General features: G+C 52.8%; 1 protein-coding gene across 3 annotated transcripts in view; it reads right to left on the bottom strand.

Annotated features, from left to right (window-relative positions):
• The window catches only part of KIAA1671 (KIAA1671 ortholog), a 185,698-nt gene that overhangs the window by 106,738 nt on the left and 53,110 nt on the right, over nucleotides 1-25,850 (bottom strand). For 2 of the 3 annotated variants that reach the window (XM_060028257.1, XM_060028258.1), the window contains exons 2-6: nucleotides 25,515-25,666; nucleotides 22,170-23,777; nucleotides 19,959-20,046; nucleotides 13,504-16,278; nucleotides 4,682-4,807 (exon numbers count right to left, since the gene is read on the bottom strand). In XM_060028257.1, coding sequence (XP_059884240.1) covers nucleotides 4,682-4,807; nucleotides 13,504-16,278; nucleotides 19,959-20,046; nucleotides 22,170-23,722 — 4,542 coding nt within the window. In that variant the 5' untranslated portion in view covers nucleotides 23,723-23,777; nucleotides 25,515-25,666. The remainder of the gene's footprint in view (nucleotides 1-4,681; nucleotides 4,808-13,503; nucleotides 16,279-19,958; nucleotides 20,047-22,169; nucleotides 23,778-25,514; nucleotides 25,667-25,850) is intronic. The other variant, XM_060028259.1, reaches the window with a different exon arrangement.

Raw genomic sequence — 25,850 nt, 5'->3', positions numbered from 1 at the left:
TCGTAACATGCAGGATAAACATTTGTCAAAAGAAAGACTGCGGGGCTTCCCTGGTGGCGCAGTGGTTGAGAGTCCGGCTGCCGATACAGGGGACACGGGTTCGTGTCCCAGTCCGGGAGGATCCCACATGCCGCGGAGCGGCTGGGCCCGTGAGCCATGGACGCTGAGCCTGCGCGTCCGGAGCCTGTGCTCCGCAACGGGAGAGGCCACAACAGTGAGAGGCCCGCGTAACGCAAAAAAAAAGAAAAGAAAGACTGAACCCCCGAAATGTTCCATCTCAGCCCAACTGGGCTGGTCACTGACCCCCCGACACGCCTCTCGCTTCACCTCACCTCCATGCCTTTGCATGCGTTGTCCCTACTTCCTGAGCGCCCGCCTTCACCTAACTATGCCCTCCCGGGCCACCTCCAGGCCCGCCTGGACTGTGGACCCGAGGAAACTGAGTGAGAGACTCTCCAGGGCCCCCTCACTCAGGGCCTGGCACAAAGTAGGCCCACGAGGGGGTGAACTCGTCACTAGATGAGCCACCAAATGCTGACTGACGGGTTTGGGGATTTGGGAGAACATTCTTGAGGTTACCAGAGGCCCATCTGCCACATCGCAGGGAAGCCCCAGAGCCAGTGAATCTGTGCCTTCACGGTCACGGGAGGGGCCTCTGGGGTGAACCATGACCCAAGGTCGTGGTCCACGACTGAGTCACCGTGTTTTACGATCCCAGCACGAGTGCAAGCCAAAGGCTCACTTTACGAGGAAAAGAGGGTGTGCCCATCCACCATCACCCCTGGATGGGGGAGGGAGAAGGCTGGGCGCAGGACTAGGACCTGCCACACAGACCGGAGGTCCTAAGGACGGCCCTGAAAGGAGCGGGGGAGCAGAGAGAGCAGAGAGCACCGGCCAGGGACTCAGAACTCCAGTCCCAGCCCAGCCTGGCTGCCGTGGGACCCCCCGGACAGAACACCTCCCCTCCCCTGCCCTCCGTTTCCTCAACGGCAAAAAAACTCCTAAGAGAGGGGACAACTTCCCGTTCCATCAGCAGCTCTTTGAGAGAATATAGAGGAAAAAAACAGCTGACAGCAAATCATAATTAACAACACAGTGGGACTTCCGTGGTGGCGCAGCGGTTAAGAATCCGCCTGACAATGCAGGGGACACGGGATCGAGCCCTGGTCCGGGAAGATCCCACATGCCGCGGAGCAACTAAGCCCGTGCGCCACAACTACTGACCCTGCGCTCTAGAGCCTGCGAGCCACAACTACTGAGCCTGTGTGTCACAACTACTGAAGCCCGCGCGCCTAGAGCCCATGCTCCACAACAAGAGAAGCCACCGCAATGAGAAGCCCGCGTACCGCAACGAAGAGCAGCCCCCGCTCCCCGCAACTAGAGAAAGCCTACGTGTAGCAACAAAGACCCAACGCAGCCAAAAATAAGTAAATTTATTTTTAAAAAAACCCAAACAAAAACACAGTAACATTTATCAGGCAGTTACTCTCCATCAGCGCTTTATAAGCATCATCTCTTTTCAGCCCCATCTCCTACCACACGATGAGGTGGACTCAGACCTTGGGAGAGGCACTTACTGGCTCTGAGCCTCAGTTTTCCCACCTGTAAAATGGGGATAAACTAGTATCTACGCCACCCAGTAAGCACTGTGGTGGGCACTGTTATTCCTGCAATCCACCACTTTACAGCGGAAAAAAAAGAGAGGCGCTGAGTGCTAAACTCACTCGTTTGCCGCCTCTATGAAGCGGCCGGGTGGAACCGGTCTGACCTCATGCTCAGGGTCTGACCAGCTGGGGGTGGGCAGGGCTCTGCAGATCAGCAGGGCATCAGCCCCAGTGCGTCCCAGGCACCCTTCGGAGGGTGGCCAACCCTATGCTGGACAAATATCACATTCTCAGCCCCGGGGATTGGTTGGCTGTCTTGTTTCCTTGTGAGCGATGCCCCAGGCACTGCAGGCCCAAGGGCAGAGAGGGGCTGGCAGAGTGGTCCCAGGCCAAAAGCACAGGCCTGAGGCAGAAGGGGCCCAGGGCTAAGGCTGGAGGCGAAACAGGCCCAGTATGCATTCCAGCTCCCCCGTTTGCTAACTGTGTGGCCTCGGGCAAGTGGCTTAACCTCTCTGAGACTCGGTTTCCTCCTCTGCAAAAGGGGATTCATATTCCCTAACATGAGTGGGGAGTGGGGACTGACAAGGCCTGGAGCACAGACTCAAAAAAGGGAGATGAACCTGAATCTCAATTGGAAGTCAACAGTACAAAGTCATCAATCAAAACAGTGACGGGAGTAATGGCGGATGGCGTTTATCCACTAGTGAGTGAATCCTCAAACGTACCATGGAGTATAAAACGCGGGACTGACCACCTCCTACCTCCAGAGGGGTAGGGGCAGCTGGCAGGGCCAAGGGCTCAGGACCCCAGGCCTCACCTGCAGGGTTGCCCTGCCTACGTCAGGCCCTCTCTCGAGGCCTCAGTTTCCCCGTTCATAATGAGAGAGTTGGACTAGGAGAGAAAAAAGGGAGACGACAGGAGGAGGGGGAGTTAGGAGGAGGAGGAGGAGGGGGCAAGGGAGGTGGAAGAGAAGGAGAGGAAAAGGAAAGCGGGAACAGTGATCCCCGCAGCCAAGGCATTAACTGGGAATTTACTCTCCTGAGGGCTGAGTGACCTCATTTACTGCTCACAAAAATACTCTGGAGGCCACTTAGGACCAGCCTCATTTTACAGAAGCAAAAACTGAGGCTCAGTGGGGTCCATCAGACCACTTGCCTGAGGTCACAGAGTGCCAGGGTCAGAACCTGAACCTACTTCTTTCAGCCTCCAGAGCCCCAATGCTGAGGTCCCCCCAGACAGGCTTTTGGAGCCATCAGAAAGTGAGCTGAACACCATCACCCCCTGGTGGCCACTACCTGGAATTGCAGGTGTCAGTCCTGAAAGCAGGGAACTGAGGTCTGGGGCCCCAGCTCTGTCTTGCTCAGGCTCAGTACCCCAACCCGTCCACCTCTGGGGGAGAGGTGATCAAGCAGGCAGTAATGGGGCAGGGGCCTTGCGGGCCAGAAGGAGGGAGCCACCTGACAACTCCATGGACAAAGGCTCCTCAGTGACAGAGGGAGAAAGGGGAGGGGCCAGCAAGCAGAGACTGTAAAAAGGCAGGGTTTGAATGCTCTTCGCTCCATGGCCTTTGTCTTCTCTCTCTCTCTCTCTCTCTCTCTCTCTCTCTCTCACACCACACACACACACACACACACACACACACAATCAGATAAGCTGAGTCAGTGTGCCTGAGAGGGAATGGAGACAAGGGTGAGAAAGAAATCGGTGGCTGAGATCTGGACACTTGAGAAATTTTCCAGGGCTTCTCAGCCGATGTCTGAGTCCCCGCATGGGAGCTGTCACCCCCAGCCCCACAGTCAGGCCTTTTCACTCTCCCATCAGGTCTCGGCAAGAAGCCTGCCAGGGGCAGTGTCTTCACCCATTTTACAGGAGGAGACCAAGGTTTAGGTAACTGAAGTCTCTTGCCCGTGGCCATAAAGCTAGACGGAATGGACCTCAGGCTTCAATGCTGCAGAAGCCCACGTCTCAGAGACATGAGACCGGGCACAGATAACCACTGAAATGCATGCAGCCTTGCACTCAGAATGATCTCAGGCACAGAGCTGGTGTTGCCTCATTAAAAAAGGCTTATCTCAGATGTCCCCACGTGGGGCCCAGGGCCCGAGAGGAAATGCAGAGCTCAGATCTCCCAGGATCATGGAGCAAAAGTGAAAAGAAAATAAACAGAAAAGAAAATCACGGAAATTCAGATGTGGTAAAGCCCTGGAACCCAGCTGGGGACACTGAGGCTCCAGGGAAGGGGGCTCCCCTGGGGTCCTGCCACCTCATTTACCTACTTGCTTCCACAAGTGAGGAAACAGGCTGAGAGGGAGGAAGTGCTGGCTGAGGAGACAGAGCTCAGTGACAGCCAAAAGGACACTCAAAAACAAGAATAATAACAACGATAATAATAATGGTAACGTAACACTTATTAAAGTGTTTACCGTGTACCTGGGACCAAGCTAAACACTTCTCGAATTATCTTATCTGAACCCCACATCAGCCCTGTGAAGTAGATGCTATTACTACCCCCATTTTACAGATGAGGAAACTGAGGCCGGGCACCCATCTGCATGCACAGCTAGGATGTGAACCCAGGCGATCCGGCTCCAGAAGCAGCTTAACTCCACCTTCCTCCTGTCTTCACCACACTGTCAATCACTGTCTGAATTACCATGTGCTGGGCCCCACGCAATCCTACTCCATCCTCCCAGCAGTGCAAAAGAAGCAGGAATCACAGCCCCGTTCTCTTGGTGAACAAACTGAGGTGCATAGAAATTAATAAAAACTGCTCAAAGAGTCTGAGAGGAGACAGTGCTGGGATTTGAACCCAGGGCGCTCGGACCCCAGCATGTGTTCTCCTCACTGCTCCACGCCAAGCAGCAGGGGCTACCCCTCCACAAGGGGCCAAAAACCCACGAGGGGAGAAGGCTTCCCCAGCAGAGCCACCAAACACCCTCCACGTCATGAACCACGGCACAGCCAGACAACACCAGGCTCCCGGACAGTCACCTGCCTGTCCCCGTCCCCTGCAGGCCCTGGGGCCAGCCTGGGACATTCCCAACTGCATCCACTCTGGCCACGCCAGCACCACTCACCACCAAGGGCCCGCTCCTCTTGTCCTTGCAGAAGCTGTGGCTTCTCCGGGGGCCCGCGGCCACAGGGATCACCTGCCAGAGCAGCGGCTCGTTGTCCTGGAGGGCAAACTCCCTCCCCGGCGGCACCTGAGGCACAGGACGCAAGAAGAGGACTTTACTGGGGCTTCCCTATTTGCAGGAAGAATATGTTACACCGAGAGAGTCCATTCTGGCCTAAAAGGGCAAAGAAGAAAATTAAAGCACCAGATGCTCCATCCCCCACCCCGCACCATCCCATGGCAGGCAGTCCACCTCAATGAACGGGGGTAATATGTAGGATCAGCAGGTCTGGGTTCAGCCCAGCCTCAGCCACTTAGTAACTGTGTGACCTCAGCTGTGTGCCTTAACCTCTCTGAGCCTTGACCATGTGGGGAAAGACCCCCTAATAATCGTCCTCAGTTCAGGGATGGACCAGCCCATGGAAAGCGTGTGACTCAGTGCTGCCACCAGGGGGCAGACGTGCGTGAGACCTGGGTGCCTGGTTGGCTTCACCTTAGTCTCCCCCATGCCTGGCATGTGGGGAGCCCTCCGTAAATGTTAGCCTGCCTCATCACTGCCACTGGCAACTTTGGTGACCTCATTTTAGACATCTTTCCATGCATCCAAACACATGTGCACATATACAGAGAAATGGTACATGAATACAACGGAGTAGGTGTGCTGGTATGAATCCTGTTATTTTTATATATAAGGGGATACAGTCACAAGCCAGTAAACACAGGACTCTAGAATGTGGATTTTACATACCTCATACTGTCCCTGCCCAGAGAGGGAAGGCGTCTGCTTAAGAACACATAGCATGAGTGAGGAGCATGGCTTGATTCCTGATCCCTTGCCTCACAGCCTCTTTTCTGATGCCTTATGAGGCTCTCCGGTTCTCCTCTGACCTCCCTGGCTATTCCTTCTGAGGCTCCCTGCATCTCAGAGGGACATGTGAAAGTGTGACCCAGGCCAGCCATGCAGCCTCCTCTTCCACATCACTCCCTTGGGGTTTCTTATCACACCCCATGGCTTAAGTAAATCCCGTGTACACATGGACGAGTCCGGATTCTGTCTCTCTGTGTTGGGACTCCAGACTTGCAGATCCCATTGCCCACTTACCATCTATAGTCACTGCTCACACTGGTCTGAGACCTCATGTGCCCAAAACAGGCCTCTCCATTCCTCCCCTCTAATCTTGTCCCTGTCACCAGCTAGGTAGGCCAAGACCCTTGGGTCACCCTCTGTCTCCTCTTTCTCTCCGTCCCATCAACAAAGTTGACACTGCCTTCAAAACATGCTGCAAACCTCACATCATATACCAACATCGACTCAAAATAGATCAAAGACCTAAATGTCAGAGCCAAAAGGAGAAAACTCTTAGAAGAAAATATAGGCTTATATCTTCATGACCTTCATGGATTAGGCAAGGGTTTCTTAGATAGGACACCAGAAGCTCAAGCAACAAAAGACAAGTAAGCTAGACTACATCAAAATGAAAGACTTTGATGCTTCAAAGGGCACCATTAAGAAAGTGAAAAGTGGGACGTCCCTGGTGGCGCAGTGGTCGGGAATCCGCCTGCCAATGCAGGGGACACAGGTTCGATCCCTGGTCCAGGAAGATCCCACATGCCGTGGAGCAACTAAGCCCATGCACCACAACTACTGAGCCCGTGTGCCACAACTACTGAAGCCCGCACGCCAAAAGCCTGTGCTCCACAGCAAGAGAAGCCATTGAAATGAGAAGACCGCACATCGCGAAGGGTAGCCCCTGCTCGCCGCAACTAGAGAAAGCCCGTGCGCAGCAACAAGACCCAACGCAGCCAGAAGTTAATTAATTAATTAATTGATTAATTTTAAAAAAGTGAAAAGACAACCCACAGAATGGGAGAACATTCCTGCAGATCATTATGTCTCATAAGGCACTTGTATCCAGAATGTACAAAGAATAATTACAGCTCAATAATAAAATAACAAACGAATCTAAAAATGGACAAAGGATCTGAATAGACATTACTCCAAAAAAGTACACAAATGGCCAATAAGCACGTTAAAAGATGCTCAACAGGAAATGCAAATCAAAACCACAACGATCATTTTGCAATATATACAAATACTGAATCATCATGTTGTACATCAGAAACTGATATAACATTACATGTCAATTATATCTCAATTTAAAAAAAACCACCATGAGATATCACTTCACACTCACTAGGATGGCTAGAATCAGAAAGACAGATGATAGCAAATGTTGGCTAGGATGCAGAAAAATTAGAACTCTCATACACTGCTGGTGGGAATGCAAAATGGTGCAGCTGCTTTGGAAAACAGTCTGACAGCCCCACGAAGGTGAAACCTGGAGTTATTACCATGTGACCCAGCAATGCCACTCCCAGGTATATAGCCAAAGAAATGAAAGCATACAAAAGTTTGTGCAGGAATGTTCATACCACCTTCCTCCATAATAGCTAAAGAGTGGAAACAACCCAAACGCCCATCACCGATGAATGGATAAATAAAATGGGGTGCATCTGTACTGCAGAATATTATTCGGCCATAAAAAGGAATGAACTACTGATATATGCTACAATACGGATGGACCTTGAAAACTTTATGCTAAGTGAAAGAGGTCAGTCACAAAGGACCACTTCGTGTGATTTCATTTATATGAAATGTCCAGAATAGGCAAACCTATAGAGACAGAAAGTAGATGAATGGTTGCCTGGGCCCGGAGGGTATTAGGAGAACAGGAAGTGACTAGTCAGTGGGTACAGGGCTTTCTGGGGGATGAAGAAGATATTTTAAAATTGAATGTGATTACGGTTGCGGAACTCTGTGAATATACTAAAAGCCACTGAATTAACTGTACACTTTAAATGGGTGAACTGCATGGGCCATGAGTTTATATCTCAGTAAAGCTGTTACCACCTCCTCAAAAACTGCTGCTAACCCCTCCACAGCCACCACCCTGGTGCAAGCCCTGTCACCTGTCTGGAGACCATGGCAGCCTCCTCACAGGCCTCCCTGCTTCCACCCTCACCGAGAGGGCAGCCAGGGGTCCCTCTGAGACACAGATGGTGGCAGCAGCTCAGAACCCTTTGCTAGCTCCCTTACGCTCTGGGCCCTCCTCCCCTCCCCAGCGCAGCTCTGGCCAGCATCCCAGGGCCCACTGGGGTCCCTCCAGCATCCCCAGGACCAGCTCATCTCCGTGCTGGGGCATCTTCACTCGCTGCTTCTGCCTCTTCCCCGCAGATCCTGGCCTGTCTGGGGTGCTCCCATCATTCACATGGCATCTGTCAAGTCCCTTCCCATGAGACCATCCCTTAGAGAAAGGGGGTGACAGGGAGGTTACTCTATCTCCCCAGAACTTAAACCACTCTCTGCATGATCCCACTCACTCACTCTGCTTGCCCATCTGGACCAGCCCTGCCTGCTAGAACACTCTGTGATTATGCGAGGCTCTCCATCTGGGCTGAGCAATACCATGGCCATGGGCCACTTGTGGCTTTTTTTTTTTTTTTTTTTTTTTGTGGTACGCGTGCCCCTCACTGTTGTGGCCTCTCCCGTTGCGGAGCACAGGCTCCGGACGCACTGGCTCAGCGGCCATGGCTCACGGGCCTAGCCGGTCCGTGGCACGTGGGATCTTCCCGGACCGGGGCACGAACCCATGTCCCCTGCATCAGCAGGCAGACTCTCTGCGCCATCAGGGAAGCCCCACTTGTGGCTTTTGAGCACTTCGATGTGTCCAGTGCGATGAAGAAACTGAATTTTGGATCTTACTTAATTTTAACTAATTTAAATGGAAAGACACACACGTGGCTAGTGGCTGCCGTACTGGACAGCACAACCTCATGCAGCGGACTGAGCCCTCCCAGCAGCCCTGGTGCCCAGAACAGGGCCTGACACCAGACTCGTACACTTATTCGACGTGTGAAGAGATGAAGGTGCATCCCTAAGTGCATCCCTCTGACTTCCACAAACCTTCTCCACATCAGGCCCTAGGCCAGGCACTTGACTATATGTTACTTTGTGATAAATCTCCAGCAAGTCCATGAGGCAAGCAGGATTCCCATTCTACAGGTGAGGAAACTGAGGCTCAGAGAGGTCTGGCAAGGTGCCCAGAGCCACACAGCTGGTAAGTCACAAAGCTAGGTCTGCCCAATGCCAGGTCTGCCCCATTTGCAGTCCAGGGCTGTTTCCAGGAAGAAATCAAATCATGAAAGTACAAAGTGTTCATCTTCCTAATGAAGAATTCTTTTTCCAAAAGGAAAGTGGCGGAACTTCAGCCAGCAGGTTATAGGAAGGAACTACAGATGGCCTCACACACAAGTGACAAGATGGAGGGCACTCACTGGGAGCATGAGCTCCAGAAGTTTGATAACCCAGCTGGCTGGCAAGGCTGAGGGAAGACGGGGCCCTGTCATCACTAGGGAGGATGGGAACTGGTACAGCTCCGCTGCACGGCACGCTGGCAGTCCTGCAAAATCACAGCCCCTTTCCCCCGTGGAAGGGCAATCGCCATTCTGAACCCACAGATACACCTGCACGTACCTGGTTTATAAATAGTAAAAGGTGGGAAATATCATCCACCTCTACTATGCAGCAGTTAAAAACAATGAGGACGCTCGCTGTCTGCGGGCTGAATGCAAAAGTTCTCGAAGAGGCTTTATACAAAAAAAAAAAAAAAAGGCAGGTAGCAGATCTGTGGGTTCAGCATTGACCCTCCACCAAAGAATCCCCAGGGGAGCTTTTAAAACTGACAAAGGCAGGCCCCACCCCAGAGACTTCAGCCAAATTGGTCTGGGGGGAAGCCCCTGCACTGCTGTCTTTTAGGACTTACCCATAGGCAACCAAAGTTTCAACCACTCTTAGAGAATGCTCACTTTTATGGAAAAGGGAAGGAAAAACAAGACTTAACGTATTCACATTTGCTTGTATTTTTGGAAAGAAACTCTAAAAGAATTTGGGGAGAAAAGAATATGATTACGGGATGAGGAGGAAACAGGAGGGATGGAGAATGAGAGGTCTGGGGGAATTTTTACTTTATAAGTATTTTTGGAGCCATGTGAAAATATTCTCTCTTGAAATGAAAATAAATCATTTGATGAAATGAAATACTATAATTGGGGCTGGGACAAAGTTCTGATAAATGTTAAGTGAAAAAGAAAGAAAGAGTGAGAACGAAGGGAAGAGAGGAAAGGAGGGAGGGAGGGAGGAATAACTTTAATTGCAATCACACCCCATGTGGGGCACATGAGCAGAATTGGCTGTCGATCAAGAAATCGTCACCCAAGGAAGCAGAGATGCACCTCAAGATGCTCAATGAAGCCCTAGAACTCAAATCAACCCAAATGTCCATCCACAAAAGTCTGGATAAAAAAAGCTTGGGCTCAGTCCCATAATGAAATACTTTGCAACCATTAGAAATAATAAGGTGATTATATATGCACTTTTTTTTCTGTTAAAGTTTTAAAGCAAGTTATCTGGGTGTATATCTGAAAAAAAAATTAACTCAGAAAGATCCATGCACCCCAATGATCACAGCAGCATTATTTATAGTTGCCAAGGTATGGAATGTAATGTCCATCAACAGGTGAATGGGTAAAGAAGATGTGGTGCGCGTGTGTGTACCACACACACACTGGAGTATTACCTGGCCATTAAAGAGAACGAAAGCTTGCCATTTGCAGCGGCATGGACGGATTTGGAGGGCATTATGCTAGGTGAAATAAGTCAGAGAGAGAAAGACAGATACTCTATGGTATCATATGGGGAATCTAAAAACTACAACTACAAAACAAACTAGTGAATATAATAAAAAAGAAGGAGACTCACAGACATAGAGAACAAACTAATGGTTACCAGTGGGGCATGGGGGGAAGGGGCAACACAAGCATGAGGCGGCAGGGAGGTACAAACCATTGGGTGTAAACAGGCTCGAGGATGTATTGTATAACACGGGGAATATAGCCAATATTTTGTAATAACTGTAAATGGAAAGTAATCTTTAAAAATTTTACAAAACATTTTTTAAAAAGTTTAAATACACGACAGAGAAAACAAAGCAAGTTGTGAGACTTTCTGAAGAATGCTGCCATGTTTCCACAGAAAAGTATGCATTTACCTATCTGTGTCTGGGCCAGGGTGCCCCAGCCTCAGATCTACATACATTTGGGGCTCCATGATTCTCTGTGTTGGGGGCTGCGCTGTAGGATGTTGTGGAGTACCCCTGGTCTCCACCCAGTAGATGCCAGGAGCAAACTCTTCCCTGGTTACAACAACAAAAAACATCTCAAACTTTGCCAAATGCGCCCTGGCAGCAAAGCTGCCCATGGCCGAGAACCACCAACAGGTCTGGAGGGGAGGGTCCCAGTGCACCAGAGGGTCCTCATTCGGGGGAGCTTTCCATCCTAAACCATATGTTTCAATAATATTTTAAATTGCACCCAAGCATTCACTACTTTTGCAATAAGAAAAATACAACAATTATAAATCAATACATATGCGATGGGTAAGCCACTCTGGAGTGCAGGCAAGTCTCCAAGAAGATCAAAAACTGTAACAGTGGCTGCATCTGGGGGACGGGAAAGGAAAGGGGTCCGGGGGGACATTTTTATATACATGTTATACACTCTTGTAAGGTTTGAATTTTCAACAACCAACATTTTTTACTTCTGTTTTGCTCTTATTTATTTTTTAAAGGTCCAGAACCAAAGATCTTTGGGCAGGAGAGAAGAGAAACGGGGAGCTGTTCCAAAGCTTCCCAGTCCCCTTTGTGAGAAAACAGATCCCCTGACAATGAGCGCTCCTGGGGCCTCGGCACCCCGGGCGGGCGTCCAAGGCCAGGCTGGGGTGGCCCCTCCACGAGGCCCCGAGTCTCCTGCTGCCGGCGGGCCCCTCAGCCAGGTGCTGGCACACAGATGCAGTGTCACATTTCCATGGCCTCCTCTCTCTCTCGCTTCCCCATAACAACAGCCTGGAGCTGGGGGGTGGGGGGTGGGGGGTGGGCGGGGGGTAGGTGAAACCCTTCCTGGAGGCGCATCTGCGGAGCCCGCTGCCTGCCTGACCCATGCTGGGCACTTTACCTCCTCTCCGCCTGGTAGCAGCGCCTCAAGGAAGGAATTCCCGTTAACTCCTAACTCCAGAGAGGGGGAAACTGAGGCTCGGGGAGGCCAAGTGCCTGCTCTGCACACAGCTGACCGGTGAGCGGCAGAGCAGAGATTCCAACACAAGCCTGAATATGGTCATCGGAAGACACGTGGGTTCAAAGTCTGCTTCCACCACTTGCATGCCCTGAACCTTAGGTGAATTCTCCTATCACTTAATTTCCACAACATCCCTTTCTAGGTTGGCTGGGGGGTGACAGGAAGGGCCCCGTAGTCAGTTACCACACTGGCCCCAGGGCATGCCATTTTTTTCCCCACCTCTGAACCTTTGCCCATGCTGCGCTCCTACCAAGAATGCCCTCACCTCCTCTAATCATCACATCCGAATTCATATCCATCTCTCAAGGGTGGGCTCAGGCCAGGGCCTCCTCCGGGATGTCTCCCTGGGCCTCTTCTCCAGCGCCTCACTCTGCACCACATCCTTTTCTGGCCGTCAATCACCGTGTCCCACCTCCACACAGAGATCAAAAGCTTCCTGAGGGCTGACTCCATGCCTCAGATTTCTTCCCCACCTTCATGATCTCTCATTCCACTGAAAGCTCGGGTATCGGGCCAGACCTAGGTGCAAACACTGGCTATGCCACTTGGTGCTTTGTGACTTGGGATAAGTTACTGAACCTCTCTGAGCCTCAGTTTTTTCCATCTGAACAAGGTGATCATACCTGCAGCAGACATTGTGGGTGCCCTGCCCACCACTCAAGTACACGCCAATGCTGTGTGAGGATTTTCCTCTCCACCACGGAGCACGGCCCCAGCCAGGTCAGAGGAGTCTGAACGGTGAAAGCCCCAGACACAGCCTCAGGCAAGGACAGAGGGGAACTAGGAAACAAATACTCCAGGTCCCCTCCCCCTTGGGCAGGACCACCCAGAGGTGAGCTGTGCTGCTCCCCAGGGGTCTCCAGTGAGAACGAGCCTCAGGTGCCCACACCTTCATCACCTGCTTCCCTTCCCTGACTCACTTCTCCTCCCCACACCGGCTCCTCAGGGGGTCACCTCCTAAAACAACTTGCAGGGGGCTGCTTCTATAGGAACACAAACCACGACAATCCCTCTCGTGTGGACTGTCCCGAGGCTCATGTGAGCTCGCTCATTCAACAAACACTTCTTGAATGTTCACGAAACATCAAGCAGGATGCTGGATGCTGGGGATACAATGATGAACGTGATGCAGCATCCTGGAATACAGCAGGTGCTCAATAAATGACACCTATTGTGATCATTCTAGCCCAGAGGTTTAAAACTGGTAGCCCACAGGCTGTATAGTGCCAGCAGACAAGTTCTGTTTGGACTAAGCAGCATTTTTTTAGTACTCTGTCCTCATTTCATAATGGGGGGAGGGGATTACGGACAAAAATCTGGATCTTTCCGGTTCTCTTGATAAATCAGATCTGCCATCTCAATGCCACCTTCCTCACTTGACAAGAACCAGCTGGGGCTGCGCAGCGGTTGCCCCCTTCCGATAAGGCGTGGGCTCTCCATTTGCCACAAGCCCCACCACTCCCTAGTGTCTCACACCCAGCCTGACTCCACTCATTTCCATACTCACCTGGCCTACCCACGTGGGTTCTGAGTTTGAGACCCCTGGCCTGCATGTTTAACAACGTTTGACAAAACTGCAACATGGTCTGTACTCACCTTTTGACTGTCTCGATTCCCCGACTCCTGCTGACAGAGCCCCGTCTTGATGTCTTTGGCCTCTGAACTCTCCCTAGGGAGGCTGGGCCTCCCTTTGGGCTGCTCTTGCCTCCTCTCTCTGGCTTCCTGCATGATGAACAGGCCCTCTCGGATTTTGAGAGGGGGGCCTTTCTCCGAGTGGGCCCTCTTGACATCCAGCAGTGACCTTCCACAGTCCCATGGGTGGCTGCCCCATTGGGTCACACTGCCCTCCTCTCCTCTCCCGAGGGATTTCCTTGGGAGCCCTTTCTTCTGGTCAGTGGGGGAGGACCTGGGTGGCACGGTGGCCCCGCTGCCCAGATCCTCCCAGGAGGTGGTGGGCTGTGACTCAGCCGGGGAATGCGGGCACTTTGCACTGTGATGTTTACTGATGAAGGCCTTTTTCTCATCCTCGGTGACCCCCGAGCCTTTCTTCCTGGGACCTGCAGGGCCAGAAGAGGCCCCTGGATATTTCTCAGGAGGAGCTGAGTGCGGCAGAGCCCACAGAGGAGGGCTGACCTTGGTGTTCGTGGCTGCCTCCAGGGTCTCTGCCAGTTGCTTGCCCGAGCCGGGGGTAGGACTGGGGTTTGTTTCGGCAAAACTGGCTTGTTTCCGGGGCCCCTCAATTTCAGGGCCCTCCTTCAGGCTCCTCCGTCTCCGATCCACCTCGCCTTGCTGGCCAGGCCTCTCGGGATTCGAGCCTCTGGGCTCTGTGGGCGGTCCCCCCACCAGCTCCTGAGCCTCCCTGGGGCCTGCGGCCGGCTGTCTCTGGTACTCGGCCATCAGGGCGTCAATGTCGAGGACACTGGACCTGTAACCATCCTTGATTTTACCTGGGAACGTCTCGCTGACCACCTCTGTCTTCCTTCTGAGCAGGAGATGGGTGGCTTTCGGGTGACTTTTGAGAGCCGGAGGTGTTTTGGGAGCACCACGGGGGGACGTCTTGTTCCCACGGTCCTTCCAGTCGCTGTGAAAACCAATGCTGTCTTCCGGTCCCCGACGAACCCATAAAGCATCGTCATCGGAGATTCTCTCGCTGGGAGGACCCAGAATCCTCTCCCCAAGAGACGCTGGCCTCGGAGTCTTTGGAAAGCTTGCACGGTCATGCTCTCTGCCTGGAGCCTGGTTTTTACTGCCCATGGTCTCCAGCAGCTCTTCATGGTTCAGAGAAACCAAGGTAGATGTTAAAAGATGAGGTGATGGAGGTGGGGCTATTTTTCTAGAATGTTCCATCAAGTTTTCGGACCTGGGCTTAACAATGCTCTTTGCTTTTTGAGTGTCGGGAATCTGATACGTCACTGCAAAAAAGGTCGCCTTGGGTTCCACAGATGACCCTTGCTTTGCTGCTGAAAGAACCTGTGACACGCCCGGGTTCCCCTGCTGGGGCTCCTCCCAACCGTGGGCTAGTTGAAGTTTTCCTAAGGCACCTGCGGTGTGGGTCAAATGACCCGTCCGTCTCTGCTCTGCCTTGGAAGAGTGCTCTGGGGCCAGTAAGCTGAATTCATCGAACTTCGCGTCATGGGGTAACGTCCGCCGCCTCCACCTCTCCATCCTCTGGTCGCTGGGGCTCACCTTCCGCATCCTGGCTTCGGGCTCTGGCACCCGGGCCGGCCTCGCTCCACCCTGGCCGCCAGCCACGGCGAGGGGCCCCTTCTGCAGTAGCACGTCTGCCTGTGGCCGGGCTCGGAAGTCAGAGGCCTCGCCCTTAGCCCTGGAAGGAGGCTCCAGAGGCCCCCCCTGGGGGGCACCCCTTTCCCCTGGCTTTATTCCGGCCCCGTCGATCCCCTGGTGCTGGGCCTCCTGGATGGCAGCCTGGATGGTCCTCGCAGAGGTGGCCTCGGGGCCTGGTTCCGAGCCTCTCTCTTCACTGACCCCCACAGCAGCTTTCTGCCAGTTGATAGTCACCCCACCTGTCCATCTGGGTGACAGACAATTGCCTCCAGACGTGTCCTTTAGCTCTCGGTGGAACTCAGGCTTTGGCCCGCTGACCTCACGCGTCCCTCGAGCTTCCCAGATCAGACTGGCCCTTTGGACAGACCCCACCTGGCCTTCCAGCCTGCGCTCGGGGTCAGCAGGGGTCACGGCAGGGGCCACCTCCTGGGACAGTGAGAGCCGAGACTGGCTGCTCCGGAGCGTCACAGCCTTCTCCTCGGGCGCCGTGGGGATGGCCTCGCTGTGCGCACGCTCCCCAACCGCGTGCACGATGTCATACCTGGGCTCGACCCTCTCGGATGCGGGAGGGCTTTCCAAGAGCTTGAGGCAGGGGTTATTACTGCACTTGTCGCCCACAGGGTATCTTCCCAGGACGGAAGACGTATGATGCTGTTTGGGCTCACCGTTGGAGAAGGCGGTCCGCCCAGATTTCTTTGGGTCGGGATTTTCCAACCACTCTTTCTTCAGGTATGTGGTTTGCGGGAAAGAGCTTCTCGACCCAAGGAACCTGGATCTGAGCTCCAAGACATCGGCCGTGTCCCTGGGGGTCATGGCTGCGGGACAGTGTCCTGATAGGTCAGCCACGGTGTGCTTCTCCACGTGATGTTCGAACACTGTGGCCCACACGGTCTGGAAGCTTCTGTCATCATCCGGGGCGCTGGCGGAAGGGCTCAGAGGCCCCACCACACTTTCGCTCCAACCGCTGCCAGGGACTTGGTCAGAACTGTCTTTCCACTCTGTCTGCCTGGATTTCTCCCGGGGTGTCGCAGGCTTCCAGGGGCTTCTTGGGACAGATGCTCCGTCCACACCATGCCCTTCCTTTTGCTGTGGAAAAAAAAAAAAAATCCAATTTAAGTTAAAGGGTTTGAAATGGAGGGAATTCCCTGGTGGTTCAGTGGTTAGGATTCCAGCCTTCCATTGCCAGGGCCCCGGGTTCGATCCCTCGTCAGAGAACTAAGATCCCACAAGTTGCGCAGTGCAGCCAAAAAAAAACGTCGGGGGGCAGTTTGAAATGGAAAGAAAGAGATGAGGTGATTGAAATAGCTGCTTTGATTGATTGATTGATTGATTGATTGATGTATTTATTTTTGGTTGCGTTGGGTCTTCCTTGTCGCGTGCAGGCTTTCTCTAGTTGCGGCGAGCGGGGGCTACTCTTCGTTGCGGTGCGCGGGCTTCTCATTTTGGTGGCTTCTCTTGTTGCAGAGCACGGGCTCTAGGTGCGTGGGCTTCAGCAGTTGTGGCACATGGGTTCAGTAGTTGTGACTCGCGGGCTCTAGAGCGCAGGCTCAGTGGTTGTGGCGCACGGGCTTAGTTGCTCCGCGGCATGTGGGATCTTCCCTGACCAGGGCTCGAACCCATGTTCCCTGCATTGTCAGGTGGATTCTTAACCACTGCGCCACCAGGGACGCCCTGAAATAGCTGCTTTTAAAATCACAGCAGTGAGACACCATAAAATCTTACAGACTGAACATAGCCAGTGTGGGTGAGGATGTGGTGAAACGGCCACTCTCAGACACGGCCACTCTCAGACACTGCTGGTGAGAAGATAAATGGAATGGGCATGATTCTTGGGCAACTCAGTATATCTCTCATGATTTTAGGACACTCATTTCCTTTTATCTGGCCATTTCCTCCCAGGATTCTTGCTTTGCTCACGTGCACTAGTCTATGTGAACAAGAAAGTTCATACAGCACTGTTTGTGAAACGAAAGAACACAGAAACAACCTAAATGCCCATCTAAAGGGCACTGGCTAAATAAATTCTGAAATATTCAAACAATTGAATACCACACAGGCACTTGGATCCACAGAAGTGGGGGCAGGTCCCAATGTCCTAACGTCTAAGAACACACAAAATGTCGTGCTGGTGGAAGAAAAGCAGGATGAGGAACTATATATTTATAATAAATTACCATTTTAAAAAACTACATGTGTACATGTGTATAAATATGTACGTGAGTACATAAACAGTGGAGAAAAGATAACAATCAAACTGGGAGTGAAGGGCTTCCCTGGTGGTGCAGTGGTGAGGAATCCGCCTGCCAATGCAGGGGACATGGGTTCAAGCCCTGGTCAGGGAAGATCCCACATGCCGTGGAGCAACTAAGCCCGTGTGCCACAACTACTGAGCCTGCGCTCTAGAGCCTGTGAGCCACAACTACTGAGCCCACGAGCCACAACTACTGAACCCACGTGCCACAACTACTGACGCCCGCACGCCTGGAGCCCGTGCTCTGCAACAAGAGAAGCCACCACAATGAGAGGCCCGTGCACCGCAACAAAGAGTAGCCCCCACTTGCCACAACTAGAGGAAGCCTGTGTGCAGCAACAAATAGCCAATGCAGCCAGAAATAAATAAATAAAATAAATTAATTTAAAAAAAAAACTGTGGGTGAAGGAGTGAGGGTAGGAAGAAGAAATGAGGAAGAGAACGTCATCTTTTAATCCTACACATTTTAGTTCTGTTGGGTTTTTATAATATTCATGTATTAGTGCTTAGTCATATCTAAAATTTTTCTTTTCTCTTAGAAAAAGGTCTACTTCAAGAAGTTACACAAAGATTTAACCATACGACCCACCAATTCCATTCCTGAGTATATACCCAAAAGAACTGAAAACAGGTGTTCAGACAAAAGCTTGTATACCAATGTCTGCAGCAGCATTATTCACAATCGCCAAAAGCTGGAAACTCAAATGTCCGTCAATGGATGAATGGATAAACAGAAAGCGGTATATCCATGCAATGGAATATTATTCATCCATAAAAAAGAATGCAGTACTGATACATGCTATAACATAGATGAACCTTGAAAACATAATGCAAAGTGAAAGAAGTCAGACACAAAAGGCCACATACATGATTCCACTTACATGGAACACCCAGAATAGGCAAGTCTATAGAGACAGAAAGCAGATTCACGGTTGCCGGGGGCTGGAGGTGGGGGATGAGGAGTGACTGGATAAGGGGTTTCCATTTTGGGAAAACTAAGGGATCTTAGTTCCCTGACCAGGGATCGAACCCGCGTCCCCCGCAATGGAAGTGCGGAGTCTCAACCGCTGGACTGCCAGGGAAGTCCCTCTCTACCATTTTTAAAGAAATGACTCAGAAGATCCAAGGATAGAAACAGGGCTAACCGCCCACCCCAGGAGTGGTGGGCACTGTCATTCAGAGCCAGTTCACCTTTGCTAGGGGTTTATGATGGGAGGGGTTCAAATGGGCTTGGAACCAAGCTCTGGTGTTTAAAACTGGTGTATAATTTTCTTAAAAAGTAAAACTATGTGATCCAGCCATTCCACACCTAGGTATTTATCCAAGAGAAAACAAAATAGATGTCCCTACAGAGCCTTGCCCACAGATGTTCACAGAAGCTTTATTTGCAATGGCCCCAAACTGGAAACAACCCAAATGCCCATCAAGGGCTGAATGGATAAGCCAACTGTGGGCTACCCATACAACGGAGTACTACTCGGCAATAAAAAGGATGGGCTATTGACACACATGATGAAGCTCAAAATAATGATTCTGAGTGAAAGAAGCCGGACCGAGAAAAGAGCACTGGTTGCATTTATATAACAATCTAGCAGATGCGAATGAATCTACAGTAACTGAAAGCAGATGAGTGGTTGCTCTGGGGGGTCACAGAGAAGAAACTTGCATGTGCTGGAAATGCCCACTGTCTTTATTGTGATGAAAGTTTCAACAGGTGTACAAAGATGTCAAAGCTCACCTGCTTATATGCTTTAAACATGTCCAGTTTACTGTATGTCAATTATACCTCAGTGAAGCTGTTTAACAAAAACTGAAACTGCAGAAAGCATCAACCGCAAACCCGTTATACCTAGCAGTTATTTTATGAGCTTTTTAAATTAAACAGACTAAATGGGGACTTCCCTGGTGGTCCACTGGGTAAGACTCCATGCTCCCAATGCAGGGGACCCAGGTTCGATCCCTGGTCAGGGAACTAGATCCCGCACGCATGCTGCAACTAAGAGTCTGCACGCTGCAACGAAGATGCTGTGTGCCACAGCTAAGATCCAGCACAGGCAAGATAAATACATATTTAAGAAAACAGACTAAATGAAAATATGTTTTAAGCAATTTAATTGATGGTAACTCTCCTCCTTTTTCTTCGTCTAGGTGACACATCAGGGTGGGGAAAGAAGCAGGGACCATAATGGGGGAAAATTGAGGGGGGTTTCTATTAACATTTTTACATCTTCATTAATTTCTTAATAAAGCAGACATTCTTACACAGGAAAGCCATGTCCCTCCTCCCATTTGCACAGACAAAAAGAAATGCCTGACGATTATATTTGCAACGGGGAATCACACAGCCCATCATACCGGAAGGGACTTTAAAAGTCCCAACATTAAAGGAAAAAAATGTCTTAACAGTTCATGAGAGGTTTCTGATTCTTTCCTGGGCCCTGGAGATCATAAAAGCCCTTTTTCCAACAAGTACAACTACCTGCTGGGGAAAAGGACGCGCCAAGCGGCTCCTTACCTTTTCCCTGGGTTCTTTAGGCAGCTCACTGCTCGGCTCAGAACACTTCTCACATGTGACTTCGTTGCTTGAAGCTGCACTTGAAAACCTGGCACAGAGATCCAAGTTACTTGTACAGGGACCGGCAGCTGTGGCTCCCTCCAGCCCGCACCCCGTAACTAGCTCAGGAACCCAGGGGTGAAACCAGCACTGAGATCATCAAAGCAACACTGCCCAATTTCCTCCGAGAAGGGACATGTCCTTTGCAGTTGCCAAACCCCTCCGGCCCAGTGGGGACAGCCTACCTTAAACACAGCATCATCGGGGTAGCAGGAGCCCCAGGCTTGGGTGAAGAGACCTGGGTGCTAGTCCCAGCTCTCCTGCCTCCCCACTGAGGGAGCTTGGGTCAGGCTTGCGACCTCACTCATAAAACGGGGATAATTAACACCTCCTCATCGTCTTTTGTAGGGCGGGTAAGAGGCTACCCAAGGCCCTAATAGCTACGTGAAGTCATTTAGAGAAGAGTGAAGATGCCCCAGGAGGGATAATTAATGGTTGTAACCTCACAATAGCAGCCCCACCGCAGACCGACCACGGGGGGGCAGTGGGCAGTCGGGGAATGTGTCGGGGCACGGGCCTGCCTCTGCCTCTCCGAGTGACCTGGGCCCAGTCATTATCCCTCTCTGGGCCTGTTTCCCCACTGTAAGGGGAAGAGGGAGAAAGGGGAGCTCTGGAGCTACACTTTTTCCATCTCTGAAGAGTTCTCTGGAGCGGACGCTGAAAGATTAGCTCAGGGCTGGGGGCTGCAGAGAAGAGGGAGGTGAAAGAAATCAAACTGCTTAAACTTGACCCACACGCATCAGTCCAAGGTCTGCCTCCTGGGAGGCGTGAGGCTGTGCATGAGTTGCTTCTAAGCCCAGAGCCCTGGTTTCCCCTCCTGTCAGATGGGAATAACCTGAGACACTGGGGGATGCAGAGAGGGAAGGTGCGTGAGGTCCCCGACATGGGTGCCCCTTTCTGTTTTCTGGGGTTTTTAAAATTTTTTTTATTATTATTATTTTGCCACGCTGTGCAGCTTGAGGGATCTCGGTTCCCAGACCAGGGATTGAACCCGGCCCATGGCAGTGAAAGCGCCAAGTCCTAACCACTGGACAGCCAGGGGATTCTCCCCTTTCTCTGTTTTCTGAATTCAGGGGTTCACGAGCCTGGCTGCACATGAAAATCACTTGGGAAACTTTTAAAAACCACCATGACATGGGCCCCTCCCCAGACCAGCTGAATCAGATTCTCTAGGGGGTGGGGTGGGGGCCAGGCATCGGTATTTTTTTTTTCCAGGTCATTCTAACTGCTGAGAGCCACTGGTCTAACTCTGGCCAAGCTGGCTGCCCGGGTTCCCAGGGCCTGAAGGGCAGTCTGCCCAGAGCTCCCCTTGGAAGCTCCATCCCTGACAAAGTATGTCAGCGGCAGGCATGTCATTAACAAGCTGGCAGAAACCCCCGGCGGCATCCCTCTGTCCTGGCCGAGAAGCCACTTGTGGAAGAACGAAGGAGCAAGAGATGTCAGAGGCCAGGCCAAGCTTAGAAAATCATCAATAACCATTAGGATTAATCGCATCATTTGGAGCTACAGCGTGTTGAGGGCTCCCTTGGGTTGAGTGACTCTCAGCGTTATCTCTCTGAGTCTTTGCCTTAATCCTTAAAGGCAGGTCTTAGCATCATTTCCGTTTTGGAGATGAAGAGACCGAGGCTCAAGGCGTGAAGCTACCCACCCAAGTTATCATGACCCATCTGATTTTGTTTTGGGGGCCATCCACAGAGGTTTAGGTCATATATTAGGTGTCCTCGGACTTCAGGAAAGGAAAGCTTAGCGATGGAGACAGGCTGGGCTGGACTGCACCAGGCTCCCGACTTCCTCATGGTATCTCACCTTTCCTGTCCATATCTGTGAAATGTGCACAATATTTCCCCCTGAAAAGTGCACAGAGGGGAACCTACGAGGAAACGTATGAGGAAACGTGCGCGGGCCGCTCCCCTGTCTCTCCACACCTCAGCTTCCTCATCTGAGAAATGGGAGCTAATGCCACTTCCTCTGTGGGCTGTGGGTCAACTGAGAGGGGGCGTAAGGCGGGCAGCACGGAGCGTGGCGCCCTGCTGTTTCCTTTCCCGAGGGGTCTCTGGTAAGGGGTTGAGAACCTTGGAGGCTGGGGGAAGCCAGTGGGATGCTCCCACTTACAGTTTGGTCAAATCCGCTGACAGCGGCCGTGCCTGGATCGCCTTCTTCCTGATCTCTGGCTTTGCTTCCGAGCTCTCGGTGGCCCAGCCTTTGATCCGCTCCTGGACGCTCACGCCGGCTTTCCCCAGCTCCGGTGCAGCCGGTGGGGACTCAGCGGGGGCTGATGGGGGCGAAGATCCCAATGACAAGGCTGAGGCGCTCTCCTCGCCAAAGAGGCTGACGTGCTTCTTCACGCTGCCCCTCGGGGTCCGCTCTCCCCCTGCCTGAGTTTCCCCATCAGCCGCTCTGCTCTTGACCTCAGCGATTTCTTGGCCTTTTCCAGGCCTGGGCGAAGGGGACGGGGGGGCCCTGGGTGCCTTCTCCGGCTCACCATCCAGCTTGGCTTTCTCTTCCCCAAGATTCTGGTCACTGATGGGGGTGACCCTGGCCGAGCCCCCCATGGTTCTGAGGTGGCCCATCTCTGCCTGCTTGCAGAGCAGCCTCTCCTTCCGTTCCTGGATCTTCCTGGCCACCTGCAGGAAGTCAGAATCTGGGTCGTGAAGGGGAGCCTCTGCTTTGACCAGACGCTCCCCATCTACTTTGGGGTCCAGGTCAGGCCTCTCGGGACCCCGCCACTGGGCCGTGGATCCTGCTGTGGCCTCCACCTTCCTCGCCAAGGCCTCTCTACTCTCGAACCTGGCCGTGAGGTCCACGGACAGAGGCCTAGGCCTCCTCACCCACGTCTTCTCAGGAGGGGTGGGGGGCGCCTTCCCCACCACGGTTGCCCCGCCAGGGCCTGCTGGCTTCTGAGGCTGAATGGACTCGATGAAAATGGCCGACACGGGCCTTCTCTTCAGTCGAGGCCTGGGCTCCAGAGCAGGGCTACCCGCGTCCTCCACGCTGCTGGCCTTTGACAGAGGCTCCTTTAGGCCTGTCTCCTCTTGGGTGGCCGCCGGCCTGGTGACCTGAGACACGGAGGCCGGTCGGGGAAGAGTCCCTGCAGGCTTTCGGGCTGGCAAGGCGGGCTTGGTGGCCACCTCAGGCCGGGAGGCAGAAGGGGGCTCCTGAGACACGCCTGCGTCGGCCTCCAGAGCCCCCCGGCCGACCCCCTTCCCCAGGGTAGGCCCGGCTTTGGTGGTTTCAAAGAGTATCATGGTGCTGGGGTTAGGCCGCAGCACCGCGGCCTTGGAGAACAGAGACGAGCTGCTCGGGCCGTCCCCGCTCCCCGCCTCCTGCCCCACCAAGCCAGGCATCTTCTCGTCCAGCCCCTCTGCCGCCACGCCCCGGGGGAGCCCCCCGGTAGGAGACGGCCTGCTCAGGCTGGGCCACGAGGAGATCACGTCCCCGGCCTTCTCCTTGGAGAAGGGCTTGGGGGTGAGTCTCGGCAGAGGGAGCAAGCGGACTGGGCTCCTGAGGGGGCTTTTCCCTTCCAAGAGCAGCGCTGAGGGGGCCCCAGAGGCGCTGCCAGCCTGGCGGAAGTAGGTCCGAGTCAGAGTTTCCTCCTTGGAGAGCTCGCCCAGGCCTGGCACTCCTGTCAGAGAACTTATGGAGCCGACCTCCACCCGCGTCACCATGGTTACGGCTGTGGATCCATGGGGAAGACGAACATCAGAAACAGAGAGGCAACCACTAAAAAAAATTGTAAATTTAAGATTCAGTCAGTGTCTGGGTTGAAGCAGAGGGATTTGGGGGATGGGGATCAAGAGACCAGAGTCCTGGGTCTGGACGACAGCTCTCCATTGACCACCGGGCCAGCCTGGGCCAGTGCCTTCACCTCTCGGCTGTGGGCAAAGGGCAGTGGACTAAATGGCCTGACTCTGAAGTTCATTCCGGCTCAAAGGATACAGAAAAGGTGCCAACACTCTCCTGGACTTTCCTGACTCAGCTAATCTCAAGGCCAGCTTTCAGGGTGAAAAGTGATGATCTCTGCTGTACAGGTATGGAAACCAGCTCAGAGAGGCCAAGTAACCGACCTGAGGTCACTCAGAGAGTAAAGAGGCAAAGCTGGGATCCAAACCCAGGTCAGACTCCAAATTCACACCACACGCTCCCAGCATAAACCCTGATGAGAGTCCTGTCACCCGGCAGTACTTTCCCGTTTCAGAGCCCGGCCACATCAGGCTGGTCCTGACCCTCGTCACAGCCAAGCACAGAGAGGGTAGGTGACAAGCCCCACCTCACACAGCTAGCCAACGGTCACAAAGTTGGTCACTGGCCTTGGCACTCTAACCGTCCAGACAGTCCCTTATCTCTCCCCTCCCCAGTCCTTCCAGAAGCCTTAAGAGAAAGCCACCCTCATGTCCCACTCCACCTGCTGCTGTGATTGTTTGCCTCTGGGCTCTTTTCGGTTGGACGCCTATTTTACGCTGGCTGCCTTCACAGTCTCAGTAAGAAGAGTATCAGCTAACGACGAGAGTTTACCATGAGTGAGGCCTCAGGTAAGCCCAGTGCTTCCTCAAATCACACCCTCTTTAGAACCCTAAGAGGCGGGTATGTGATTGCCAGCCCCAGTTTTGCAGCAGCTCAGGCACAAGCCCCTTGTTCATCCAGTCATGAGCTCTGCTCTCTCAAGGTAGCAGCCCTCCTCGCTCATCCATCCTCCAATGACCCCGAGAAGCAGGGATTATCCTTATCTCCCTTATAAAGATGAAGGGAAAGGGCTCAGAGAGGTGGCCCGACTTGCCAACCGTCACACAGCTGAAACGTGATCTCAAGTCCTGGACCCATTCAACTCTGCCTTTTTAACAATTATGTCCTCTTCCTTTCTGGTCTTAAAAAGTGCCAGACAAGCTGCTGTTCTTGATTCGTCCCCCACCCTAACCCCACCTTCACTCCAGTGCTCTCTTTCCCTACAAAATTGTCCCCAGCCTGTCCGCGTCTAGATGGGCTAAAAGTAGAAGGCATTTTAGTCCAACGCAAGCCTCCACTTCCCTTCCTGGGGCCCTACAATGCTGCCCCCGGCTCTGACTCACTCAGCAGCCTGCAGGAAAGAAAGGCAGACAGATTTTGATATTTTCTCTTCCTTACACACTCGATGGTGCTAAGAAGATTCCTTCTCCCCAAGGCGGAGAACACTGTCTAGACGGGGTTAGAGGCAGAAGAGAGGCACAGAAATGGAGAATGGGAAAATCGGAGACTTGGGAGGAACCCGTCTGCAAAGACTCGGGGTGGAGTTCCTAAGGTGCACAGGGTCCTGCCCCAAATCAGGACTGCTCATCGTTAGAGCCAGCTCCCGTGACCTCTGGGACACAGACATAGCCCGGACAGAGACACAGGACAAGAACAGGATTCAAAGGACAGAGAGGAAACTCCCTAGCAGAACCCACAGGAGCCCTGCCCACCCCCGGACACTCCAGCCCCACTTACCCGAGCTGGCAGGTCCTGGCTGGGGACGTGTGACTGCCAGAGAAAGCCAGCGGTATCGTGTCTCATCTCCAACGGGGCTGTCCGCACACTCCCATGGCAGGAGCCGGCAGGGGAGGGGAGGCTCGTCCCAGCAGGCTGAGTTTCAAGCAGGTCTGGGGAGACACAGGGCGAGCGCCTCAGTTCCGGGGTTCCGGCAATATGTGCACAGACGGCGCAAAGGCTTTCGAGCTCCAACTGCATCTGCTGGTGTCTCCGCCAGCTTGTAAAACTCATGCTCCTAGCAGCTTTTCAGTATTGTCGCCTTATCTATACACGTGGGCATCAAGGGTGCCGAGT

This window comes from Delphinus delphis, chromosome 13 (assembly GCF_949987515.2).
Source record: "Delphinus delphis chromosome 13, mDelDel1.2, whole genome shotgun sequence".
NCBI classification, from domain to species: domain Eukaryota; kingdom Metazoa; phylum Chordata; class Mammalia; order Artiodactyla; family Delphinidae; genus Delphinus; species Delphinus delphis.
This window is presented reverse-complemented; position numbering and strand designations above follow the sequence as displayed.